The 12,060-nt window shown below is 43.2% G+C and overlaps 1 protein-coding gene across 1 annotated transcript in view; it reads right to left on the reverse strand.

The window, feature by feature from the left end:
• Nucleotides 1–388: 388 nt before the first annotated feature.
• The window catches only part of HS3ST3A1 (heparan sulfate-glucosamine 3-sulfotransferase 3A1), a 103,213-nt gene continuing 91,541 nt past the window's right edge, over nucleotides 389–12,060 (reverse strand). The window contains exon 2 of the mRNA XM_062216362.1: nucleotides 389–1,007. Coding sequence (XP_062072346.1) covers nucleotides 389–1,007 — 619 coding nt within the window. The remainder of the gene's footprint in view (nucleotides 1,008–12,060) is intronic.

A 12,060-nucleotide genomic window follows, 5' to 3' on the forward strand; every position in this document is an offset into this window, starting at 1 on the left:
GGGGCTCATATTCTAAAAAAACAAACAAAAAACAAGAAGAGAGATGTTTACCCTAAGGCTTTGCTTAAAACTTTTAATGCCACTGATGCTTGTAAGTTACGACTGAGTGTATGAACACAAAGTAAAAAACTGGACATCGGAGGATTTAGATCCGTGAGGGTTTTCTCGTCTTTCTCCAAACGCTGGGTGTTGGTTCCACATTCAGATGGGGCAGGGGTGTGGGAACAAACTCTTTAACATTCATTTAAAAAAAAAAAAATGACACAAGTATTTTCAGCGCAAATATTAAATTGCCTTAATCTACCGACTGATAAAAAAATATATTATATTTTGATTTTTTTTTTTTTTTTTTTTTTTTTTTTTTAGCATTTCTGTTTAAATTACAGCCTCAATCCCAGCCGAAGTCGTGGCCGGTCATCTGGTAGAACTTGCGGTTGAAGGGCCGGTAGAAGTCGCGCAGCCGGCGCAGCGCCTCGCCGTCGATGTCCGGGTGCGGCCGGCCCTTGGTCTTGCCCAGGCAGTGCGGCTTGGGGCTGCCCTCGGGCTTCTTGAGGCAGGGGAAGCCCTTGGTCTTGTTGAAGTAGAAGTGCTTGTCCGTGATGATGCGCTTGAGGCCCAGGAAGTCCTGCACGCGGCCCAGCTCGCCGGCCGGGTCGCGGATGAGCCGCTCGCCGCTCACGAAGAGCAGCTGGCGCAGCGGGAAGTGGCGCAGCCAGTGCTCCAGGTGCTTGGCGTAGATGCCGATCTGGATGGCGCTCCACGACGTGTCGATGAGGCCCGCGCTCCTGTTCTTGAACGTCAGGCTCTCGAAGCTGGGGATGTCGGGCCGCTTGGACAGCGTCTGCGTGTAGTCCGAGATGGCCCGCGTCACCGGGTCGCGCACCACCACGATGAGCTTGGTGTCCTTGGACATGGCCGAGATGCGCGCGGGCGCCTCGCGCGTCACGAAGTAGCTGGGCGTCTTCTCCATGGTGATCTGCCCCTCCAGGGTCCTCGGCATCAGGTCCCTGGGCAAAGCACGAGGAGGAGAAAAAAGGGAAGTTAGCGCCTGCGGAATGAGCGACTTGCCCTTATTTCGGTGGAGAGCGGCGCCACTGCGGAGCCGGACTGCGCGAGTCACAGCCCCAGCTGTCTGACCCTGGAGGAGTCGCACAGTGCTCAGGCCCCTCGGGTGTTGATAACATCACCGATCTCACAGGAGTGATGATGACATGAGCTAACGGACCTCAACAGCTTAGATAAAGGCCTGGGCGGGAGCAAGTAACATGCTTCTTCTTTTAAAAGTGCTTTAGTAGTAGTAGTAGTATATTACTATTATTATTATATTTATTATTATTATTATATTATATTTATTATTAGAAATTCACAATGCTGTAAGAAAACAGCCTTGGACATTTTCTTTGGGTGAAGGAGAATATTGCCATAAACACACTTATACTGCTATAAGAGGGTTTTTAAAAAATCCTGAACTTTTCCTTCTTAAAGCAATGACATTTAGCATGATATTGCACATTACATCAAATACTTATCTTTGTAATTCCTGAGTGTTCTCATTACAGGTAAGCTTTATTAAATAATCCCTTTTTTATCTAATGGCTTGAAATGCCATCATTATCATATTCTAACTATCTTGTTTCCTCTCTTCACTGGCTCAATTATAAGTTATTGCCACCTTACAATATATTTTCACATATGCCCAAGCAAATTTTGACAAAGTTGTTTTGTGTGTTCTTGATGTTGCTTGTGGGTTTATTCTTTCTAATCAATGGTAACATTTCCTTGTCATGTTAAAAAAGCCCCACTGAAGTTGTTTTTAAGGTTTATTTGAAAGGCAGAGTGACACACAGAGAGAAACAGAGAAATCCTCCATCTGCTGGTTCTTTTCCCAAATGCACACAACAGAAAAGGCTGGGCCAAGTCAGAAACCTGGAATTCCATCCCGGTCTTCCATGTGGGCAGCAGGGATCCACTGAGCCACTGCTTGCTGCCGCACAGGAAGCTGGATTGAAGGGGAGTAGCCAGGACTCTCCCAGGAGATGCTGCTGTTGTCTGCGGGGTCACAAGGAGCAGCTTAACCTGCTGTGTCACAGTCTCCACCCCTCCCAGGGAAGGGTCCACAGAGCAGATTGCTACTGGACTCAAGTGTGCTTTCTCACTGAGAACTGAGGAACTTCCTGGCCAGCCACATACTGGGGTCAGGAGCCATACAGCCTACCTGCTCTTCTAACTTGCATATACTGGCATTATATGCATACTTGAAAAATATATACATATATATATATATATAAAATCTGATATTAAGGTGTTATCTTTCTAATTCCAAGTCTTCTAAGAAATAGATGCTTGCTCAAATCAATACTAGAATAAATGAATTTTTGGAACTTAATGTCATGACTACATTTTGTCCTTTGATCTAATGATAAGAAGAATCAAACTTATATGTTTCTATTGAACTCACCTTCATTCCTGGAATAAACTCCATAGAATGTTGGAGTATTATTCTTTTATTGTATACTAAGCTTGATTTGTCATTTGTCATTTTTTTTAATTTTTCATCCATATTCATTCATGAGATGTCCCTGAAGTTATTCTTCTAATAGCTTAATCAATAATTAGAATATGGGGGCTGGTGCTGTGGCGAAGAGGGTTAACACCCCGGCCTGAAGCGCCGGCATCCCATGTGGGTGCCAGTTCTAATCCCGGCTGCTCTTCTTCCAGTCCAGCTCTCTGCTATGGCCTGGGAAAGCAGTAGAATATGGCCCAAGTCCTTGGCCCCCTGCACTCACGTGGGAGACCCAGAAGAAGCTCCTGGCTCCTGGCTTCCGATCGGCGCAGCTCCGGCTGTTGCGGCCATCTGGGGAGTGCCAGCGGATGGAAGACCTCTCTCTATGTCTCTCCCTCTCTTTGTAACTCTTTCAAATAAATAAAATAAATCTTTAAAAATAATTAGAATATGAATTATTCCACAAATAAAATGTTTCCTATTTTCTATATGCTTGAGAAGTTTAAGTAACACAATTTTCTGTTCTCAAAAATTTGTTGGGAGTTATCTACAAAGCCTATCTAATATTGGTACTTGTTGAGATGAGAGTAGGAAGCAAAGACCTTTTCATTTTCTGGTCTGAATATTGCCTTATTGTAATATTCTGCCTTGTGTTGATTTTAAAAAGTAGTCAATACTTTTCTAAAACTCACCCAGTGAGTAGCTACAGATATACTCTGATTCTCAACAATAATTTTGTGTTTTCTGCCTTTCTTTCTGCCTTCTTGAGTAGATTCTCCTTTCTAATCCACTGATTTCCAATTCATCTTAAAAAAAAAGCTACTGTATATATTATTTTAATATGTATTTCAGGGTCAAAGAGAGACAGGCAGCCATGCAGAGAGCTGCTATGAGCAGCTGGGCCTGGCCAAGGTCGGGAGAAGGCACAGACCTATGCAACTGGCAGAGACCCAGTGACCAGGGCCATCAGCTGCGGCCTCCCAGGAGCTGAGCAGGAAATCAAACCCAAGCACTCCCATACTGGATACGGGCGTTCCAACCAATGTCTTAGTCACTAGGACAAAGGCCAGCCCCCACCCCTACGTTAACTTCTTTAATGTCTCCTTCCATTTATTCGTTTTCAAAGCTATGCTTTCATAGTCTTCACATTTATTTAGCTAGATGCTTATTTCATCTATTTTCAATCTCTCCCTCAAGTAATAAAATCATTTTGAGGCTAGTTTTCCTCTGTGGTCCAATTTTCTATAAGCCTTGTAATGTTCTGCTGTCTTTATCATGACTTCACGCATGTTTAATAATCATATTAGGCAGTTTTGATTTCCATTTTGATACAGTCATTAACTAGGACTGTATTGATTTTGAGGCCAAATGATTGACTTCTTGGTTTTGTTCCTGATTTTATACCTGTGATAAAAGGGTATACTTGGGTTGTGTTTGCCTTTGTTGACTGCAAAATTTTGTCCCAACCACACTGTTTGCTATAATATATTGTGAAAAACTTTAAACATACACAAAAGGAGAGAAAGTATAAAATGAAATTCATATACCTTATATATAGCTTCAAAAGTGGAAACTGATGGCTAATTTCATTATATATTCTTCCCACTTCTGCTCCCCTACCATAACTGGAATTTTTTTCTTTTCAAATTTATTTGAGAGTCAGATGGACATAGGGAGAAAGAGAGAGAAAAAGAGAGAGAGAGCCCATCTGCTGGTTCACTCCCCAGATACCTATAGTGGTCCAGCCTTACCAGGCCAAATCCATGAGTCAAAAACTCAAACCAGGTCTCCCACATAGGTAGCAGAAACCCAACCACATGACCCATCATTGTTGCTTCCCAGACATTTGGTTTCTATTGCTGGATTTAAAAAAAAAAATAAAGAAATTTATAATTTCTTTTTCAAAGAAATTTTTAATGTACCTCATTACCCATCTATTAAGTTTACCTTGAGGCACCGGTAAGAGTAAATAAAGACCAGACAGCTTGGCGTTCACCCAAAACAGACATATATTGTCCCCACGCAATGCCAATTCCAATGCCCATGCAATACCAATTCCACCGAGTGACATGAATTCACAGCATTCATCACTGTGGGGCCCCCTACACAGGACTGAGACGTTGGCTAGCCAGCCCAATCTGCTCTGGAACCATAGGTGTCCCTAGTGTAAGACGAGTGAGGACATCTGTCCAGAGACTGTTGGAATGCCTCAGTGAAAGAAACTTGATCAAATGCATGAAAAAGTCTAAGGCTGTAAAAGCAAACATCGGAGAAGAAGGACTATTTGTTGATTATTTTAAAGTCAGCATTCCTGTCTCCTTTCCCTTGACTTCTAATTTCTTTACCTCTAACTTTGGCCACAATCTAAAACAGATTGCCTGGTTGGCCTGTCTCTGGGGACAGGAAAGCTCCAGAAGTCTTTTTTCAGGGATTGGAGTCACAGATTGTATTATGTCACAGGAAACAATCACAAAGACCTCTGGGAAAAGAGCAAACAAAAACAAAAGTATTTTCAATGATCTCAACAGAGTAGGGGAAGGAGCTATCTCAAAGAGGGGGAGTTTAATGAGGAAAGAGGTAAAATAGAGTTTCAAAAGTAAACCACATTAAGTAGACAAATACTGTTATTTCCAGGGTGAGAAAAATTGACTGGTTATCATGGGCTTGGGTGAGGAGTAGGGCTTAACTATTGGCTACCTGCAAGCTACTTTTTGCAAAGAAGATGTCATCGCCCAAACAAATCCTCAATGATGCTTTCATTGAAAAGAAGAGCTCCTTGGTAAAAGGACTCATAACAGGATTCTTTAAAAACTCTTTAATTTATTCATTTTTTCACAGCAAAATGGATTTTAATGTTTGAAAATGTGCTCATCCATCACATAAAATAAGTCGCCTGTGTAAACCAGAATGCTGCATTTCAACGTGCTTTGGAACACAGAGATGATGCTTTCTTACTTGAGTAAGGTACATGTGCTGACTTGAGTAATGAGGAGTCTTCAGTAAGTTTACGAAAATGTGCATTATGAAAATGCTATGTGTGTATTAAAAAATTTTGGTGCCCAAATCAACATCCATTTTCCATGAACTTTTCAAAATCCTCACCATATTCCAGTATTACAAAATGTCTATAGAAATGCCAGGTGGATTATGGGAGCCCAAAGGTGTGTGCAATGGGAAGACAGTGAGATTTGCCTGATGACGGAACAGGTGGGTGCAAGACTGACACAGTGGACTGGATTATGGGAGGGACAATGTCCAAGAAGGACTTGTGGACTGTTCCAACAGCTCTGCCCAATTGTGAGCAGGACTTGAGGACACTTAGAATATCTATGGGATGGGGAAAGGTGGATACACCAAAATTATAAGGAAAAACTACAGAAACTTATTTGTTTCGAACTGAGAATAAGAGGATATAAGAAAGTCAGAGGCAAAGTCTTCAAAGAGCTCAACAGGAATTCCCAACGGTCAATGGAGGCATCTACGGATGAATAAGTGAATGCAGAAACTGTTGCTGATCCATACCAAGGAATATTGCTCAGCCTGAAAAAAGGAAGGAAATTCTGACACATGTTACAAATGGATGAACCTTGAGGACATTATGCTAAAACAAGCCAGTCACAGAAATACAGATACTGCATGATTATACTTATATGGGGTAGTCAAGATCACAGAGACAGAAATAGAATGGTGGTTGAAGGGGACTATTCGGGGAGGGGATGTGGAGTTTTTTTTTTTTTTTTTATTGTGTGCAGAGTTTTAGTTTTGTAAGATTAAAAGAGTTCTGCAGATTAATTGTACGACACTTAACACTATTGAACCTAAAATGACTAAGATGGTAAATTTTATGTTGTGTTTATGTTAGCAAAACAAACAAAAGAGCTCAAGAAAACACAAGGAATTCAGTGGCATTGACAGAACTGCTAGACAGTCTTTGGCTTTATGGATAATTAGACATTAGAGAAGATTCTGAAGGAGCTGTGGTTTTGCCTCCTCTTGCTAGACTGAAGGGAAATAGAATCATTTACAAGATTTTTGTGGAGCTCATCTGAAATCAGAAAATGAAGTCTGCAGCCTGTCCCTTCCAACTGCTGGCTGGGTGACCGCAAGCTACTAATTTAATGTCTCTAAGCTCCATTTACTTAGCTCACTGGAAAACTCAAGCCAAAGCTTCGGGAAATCTCGACTACGGGGAATACACCAAAGGACTGTTCCTAAGAAAGTGATGCCCAGCATTCCTCATTCTCCATGGCCTGGGGGAACCCCCCCCCTCAACTCAGGTAAATGAGGGTGCAGAGGAGAGCTGAGAGAGCCCCCTCTGGACTTTCAAAGAGGTTGTCTGACTTGAAGACCATCAGCTGGCCATGTTCCTGGCCAATTCAGAAACTGGCTCGCTATGGGGGTGAGAGATGAGCTCGGTTTTTGAGGGGGTTCTATTTCCTTCCATGACGTGGGGCAATGGGGCCAAGAGAGGAAACTTCTTGGTAACACGTCCATGCGATCAGACCCTGCTGTGTTGGGGGTTTCATTTTGGATCAAATCCATCACACGGGTCCTACAGAGCCTGACTAGCTTCCTCTGTGATGTGAGAAATGATAGAGCCAAGCAGGAATCAAGCTCTCACGCAAGTCAGTGATTGACTCTAAGAGCTGTGTCTCCATGGCTGTGTCTTGCTGGCTTCTGAAAGGCAGGATTTAAAAGTGGCCATTACTGTAGCACTGATGGCACCATGACCGTTATCTGGGGCACCACCCAGGGGAGCCTGCCATGGCACTCATAACACATCACTGTGCATGCAATCTGTGTAAGAAGGCATAAGAAAGGAACTCACCTCCTATGAGTCACCCTTCTTGTCAGCTGAAGTCAACATCCCTGAATCCTTTGTACTCCTCACACAGTCTCCTTGCTCTCCCTGCTTCCCTCAGAAGCTGATCCTGGCTCCCTGGAAGCACTTCTTCCTTACAAAGAATGTCCTTTGCAATTGCAGTTTTAATAAATGGTATTTGGTCAACTGGTTATTCATATGGAGAAGTCGGTCTTGGCTTCTGCCTGTTACTGTATGCCAAAGTCAATTCCAGATTTCTTGCAGATAAAATAATGAATTGTAAATCAATGAAATTTTTGGGAGGATATCCAGGAAAACATTTCAACCATTTTCAGGGGGGGAAACAATTTTTAAGTTCTTAAAGGAATAATCACCACCCCCCAAAGACAATGGTTTGGATTATATTAAAAATAGGGACTTCTGTTCATCAAATGATACCATTAGGTGAATAAAAAAGGAAAGTCAAAGAATGGGATAAAATATTTTAAAAACTTGTATCTGACAAAATAATCATATCCAAAGTACCTTAAAGTAACTGTGTAAATCAATAAGCTGAAGAAAACTAGATAGTACAAAAGAAAAATGAGGGAAAAGACTTGAGTGGGTACTTCATACAAAGATATACCCAAGTGTTCAAAACATCACGGAAAAGTGCTGAACTTTGTTAGTTGTCAGAGGAATGCGAATAAAAATTTCAATACCAGACTGTGACATCCATCTGAATGGCAAGAATAAAAATAATGGAGAATTCTGAGTATGGATGAGGATGTGGAGAAACTGGGACTCTGTGGTTGGAGAGCACAACGACTTGGAAAACTGTCACTATCATACGTACACCATGGGTCAGCAATGCCCCTCCCAGGACTACACTCAGTAGACATTGTATACACTTACACGGTAACACATGCTCACAATCCTATTCGTGCCAAATGCAGGCTACCCAAATGTCCATCAACAACAGGATAGATACCACAGTGAGCTATTACACAGCAATCAGAATGAATGGCTTCTAATCTGTGCATGAGCCTCACAGACATTGTTAACAAACCTAGCCAGTCACAAAAACGTATACACTGGATGATTCCTTGATAAAAATGCCATAAAGAGGCAAAACCTCACACATTCCAATAGATGTCAAAACAGCAGTTACCCTTAGGAAACAGAAGGCAAGGACCTCTGGACTGATGGAAATATCCCTGTTCATTATCCTGTGCTGGTTACACAAATGTATCCACCATAGGAGAAATGTTGAGCTGTATCCCAGGATTTGTATCCTTTTCTGTATTTGTTGCATTTAAATGTAGTACAACTACAAACACCAAATGGACCAATTTCCTATAATGCTCCAAGAAAACACACAATGTTTTACAAAGAGGGCACTGGCTAAAGCAAGGACATCTTCAATGTGTGGAAATTCAGGTCACAAAGGAAAGAGGGAGGAGCTGTCCCCGCTAAGAATCGGGTCCTTCCATGACCACTAACTGCCTCTCATCACAGGAAAATGATGACTGAACTTCAACAATCTCATGGAAAATGGAATCGAAAGATAACTTTATTTTTGCTGAAAAACTTCTTGAAACATTTTTAAGCATGTGTATTTTCCATGAACTTTTTGAAGATCCCTCGTAGGCATGGATTTCAATGATTTTGGATCCAATGATTTGTCTTTTAGTTCTGTTTTTCATGTACTTTTTTGAAGTCTCTCCTATTTCCAGTTTGTAGAAATTCAGATGACAAAGGAAAAGGAGTGGAGCTCCGGGACCTAGGAAGCATGGGGTCTTTCCATGACCAACGGCCCTCACCCCATGCATATTGTGGGAATAGCAGCTGCTTTACATTACTCTGCCCATCCATCACTCATTCTCATGATGCTCTGAGCACAGTGTGTCACTGTGTCACAGAAGATGTGTCCTGTTTGCCAACCATGCCAGCAATGATTCCCTCATGTCATCTGTACACAGCCCTAAGAGAGACAATTTTTCTGATGAGAAAGCTGAACTTCAGACAGGCTAAGCAGCACACAAAAGTTCTTGTGCTCAGAATATGAGCATTTGGGGAGTGAACTAAAGAATGGAAGACTGGTCTCTCTCTCTCTCTCTCATCTTCCCCTGCCCCATCTGTGTAACTTTGGCTTTCAAATAATAAATAAAATCTTTAACACACAAAGATATCACACACACACACACACACACACACATCCCTGGGCAGACAGGAATTCAAATTCAGGGCCTTAGGAAGAACATACTGACAACAGAAGCAAATACATACTTTTTCAACAATTACCGCAGATCAAGAACTGATGCATGATTTCTTGAGTCTCACAACAAGGAAACACCAGCATTATCATCCTAATTTCACAGGTGAGGACATCAGCTCAGGGAGATAATGTGACTTGTCCAAAGACACCAGTTATGAATGAAAATTTAGGTCCGTGCAGCTTTAAAATGCACATCTTTTCCATTTTCTAGGACATCTAAATAACACCAGTGTGGCTCCTGCATTGTTACTGGCCGTCTGCGAAACTGCCACACATTTGGACAGTAAATGCATTCTTTCCCTATTCATCTCAGAGTGCAAATTACCCCTCCCAGAATCACGAACACGGGTGACACACGTAACGTGTTTTTCCAAGGCTCTCTTCTGCGAGGCAAGACCACGCTGCAGGGGGAGTCCCTGAGCTGTAATGCAAAAGCAATTTGCCTTCAGAAGTAAATTAATCCAGTTCCTATATACATGCTTTAAAAGAAGTCTGTGCAACCAACAGAACCTTGTGTCTGTTTTTGGAAGCCTCCGGCAGCACAAAATGCAAGAAAAACATGCAAACATGCTCTTTTCATGGCCACGATGTGAAGGCAGTTCCTGTGGGTCCCCCATGGCGTGCGCCCAGGAGCAGAGGAAATGACTGGGAACTCTCCATGCTGTCAGCCTGCGGGTCCCTTGGGCCTGGCCCCATTCACATCCATATTTCTTTTCCTGCCGTTGTGATGTGGGACCCCACTCTGAACGTGACTTGTAAGGCTGGAAGGAAAACTCCCTTTAGATGTTGTGTGAGTTGGCTTCTGTCGGGCAGGAAGATGTATGTCTCTGAACTGCCTCCCACCCTGGCCGAATCTGGCTGTACAATTCTAAGAACCAAGCTGCCATCAAGATAAGCAAAACGTCAGACTCCAATGCTGGGCCACTTGCAGTGCCGCTGGTAGATGACTAAGTAAAGGGAGAGAAAGAAATGGTTTTTGCTCTCATCTGGCTTGGTCATACCACATGCATCAAGGCTTGTTTCGAGAAACCAGCACAACGTCACTGGGATTCCAGGGAAGAAGAGAAATGACAAAGAGTCTTCATCACTAACTACAGAAAACCTGATGAAAGGACGAAGAAGAAAGACATCGGTGGCCAGGGTAGATGGAGGAGTTGTCCTGAAAAGCGTAGAGTCCAGTAATAATGCATCCTGTTCCTGCTGGACCTGAGCATCCCCAGGCCATCATCGCACCTGCTGACCCTCCTGATCTGGCCCAATGTTAATCCATTAGGAAGCTCCTGCATCCACAAGATTTAAAATATTATTTCTATACATTGTATATATTGTCGCAAACCGTGTTTTCAGCTATTTGTTTACCTGAGAGAGAGAGAGAGAGAGAGAGAGAAACTCCCATTAGCTGATTTACACCCCAAATGCCTACAATGGGAAAGACTGGGCTGGGACTGAAAGCAGGAGGTGGGAACTCAGTCTAAGTTTCCCATGTGAATGTTTGCAGCTCAGTAACTTGAGCCATTGTCCCAAGCCCTTAGAAGTGAGTTTGTGGGGCTGATTCTATATCGTAGCAGGTTAGGCTGCCACTTGCCTTGCTGGCATCCGAAGTCAGAGTCCTGGCTCAAGTCCCAGCTGCTCTGCTGCTGATCCAGCTCCATGCTAATGTGCCTGGGAAGGCAGGGGAAGATGGGCTAAGTGCTTGGGCCCCTGCCACCCATTTGGAAGACCCAGATGGAGTTCCAGGCTCCTGGCTTTGTCCTGGCCCAGGCCTGGCTGTTGTGGCCATAAAGAGAAGGAAGATAATTCTCTTTCTCCCCCCATCTGAGTCTTTGATGCTCTTCCTTTCAAATAAATATATAAAAAAGAAGGGAGTGAGTGTGTGTGTGTGGGGGGGGGCCTTTAGATAGACCAAGAGAGCAAAAGAAAGATGGGTGGGTAGGGGGAGGATTGATGGATTACAGGGAGACAGAGAAGATGAGGCCAAGAAGGTAGGAGAAGAAGAGAAGAATCTGCCAGAGATAGGAACGTGTGAGGACTGTGTTGTTCAAAGCCGCACCAAGGAAAGCCAGAACTGTGAGAACCTTTGAAATCCTCCCAGCCAGCTCCTTCAGTTCATGGATGGGGAAAGTTCTGAGAACTGGCTAGGCCCAGGTCCTGCAGCCCAGTGAACAGGAAATTGTCTTAGATTCTGGTCTCACAATCCTTTCTTTACTATTTTTTCTACGTGACATCTATTCTGCATGAATTCTAGAAATACAAGGTGCTCAAGATTTGTCGGCCACCTTGAAATTTTGAGTCCCTGGCAAATAACACCCATCTGTGCAGTGGGAGCTTCCCCTATCCCCACTCCCACCACAGTGCTTCTAAATCAGGCCTGTCCTATTAAACACAAGTCTCACTTAGAGGGAGAACTGACTTTGGGCCGGCCCACCAGGTTTGTAACCAGGTTACGAAGTCCACAATCTAGAAGTGGAGAATGGAATT

The sequence above is a fragment of the Lepus europaeus genome, chromosome 18, assembly GCF_033115175.1.
Source record: "Lepus europaeus isolate LE1 chromosome 18, mLepTim1.pri, whole genome shotgun sequence".
Lineage (NCBI taxonomy): Eukaryota > Metazoa > Chordata > Mammalia > Lagomorpha > Leporidae > Lepus > Lepus europaeus.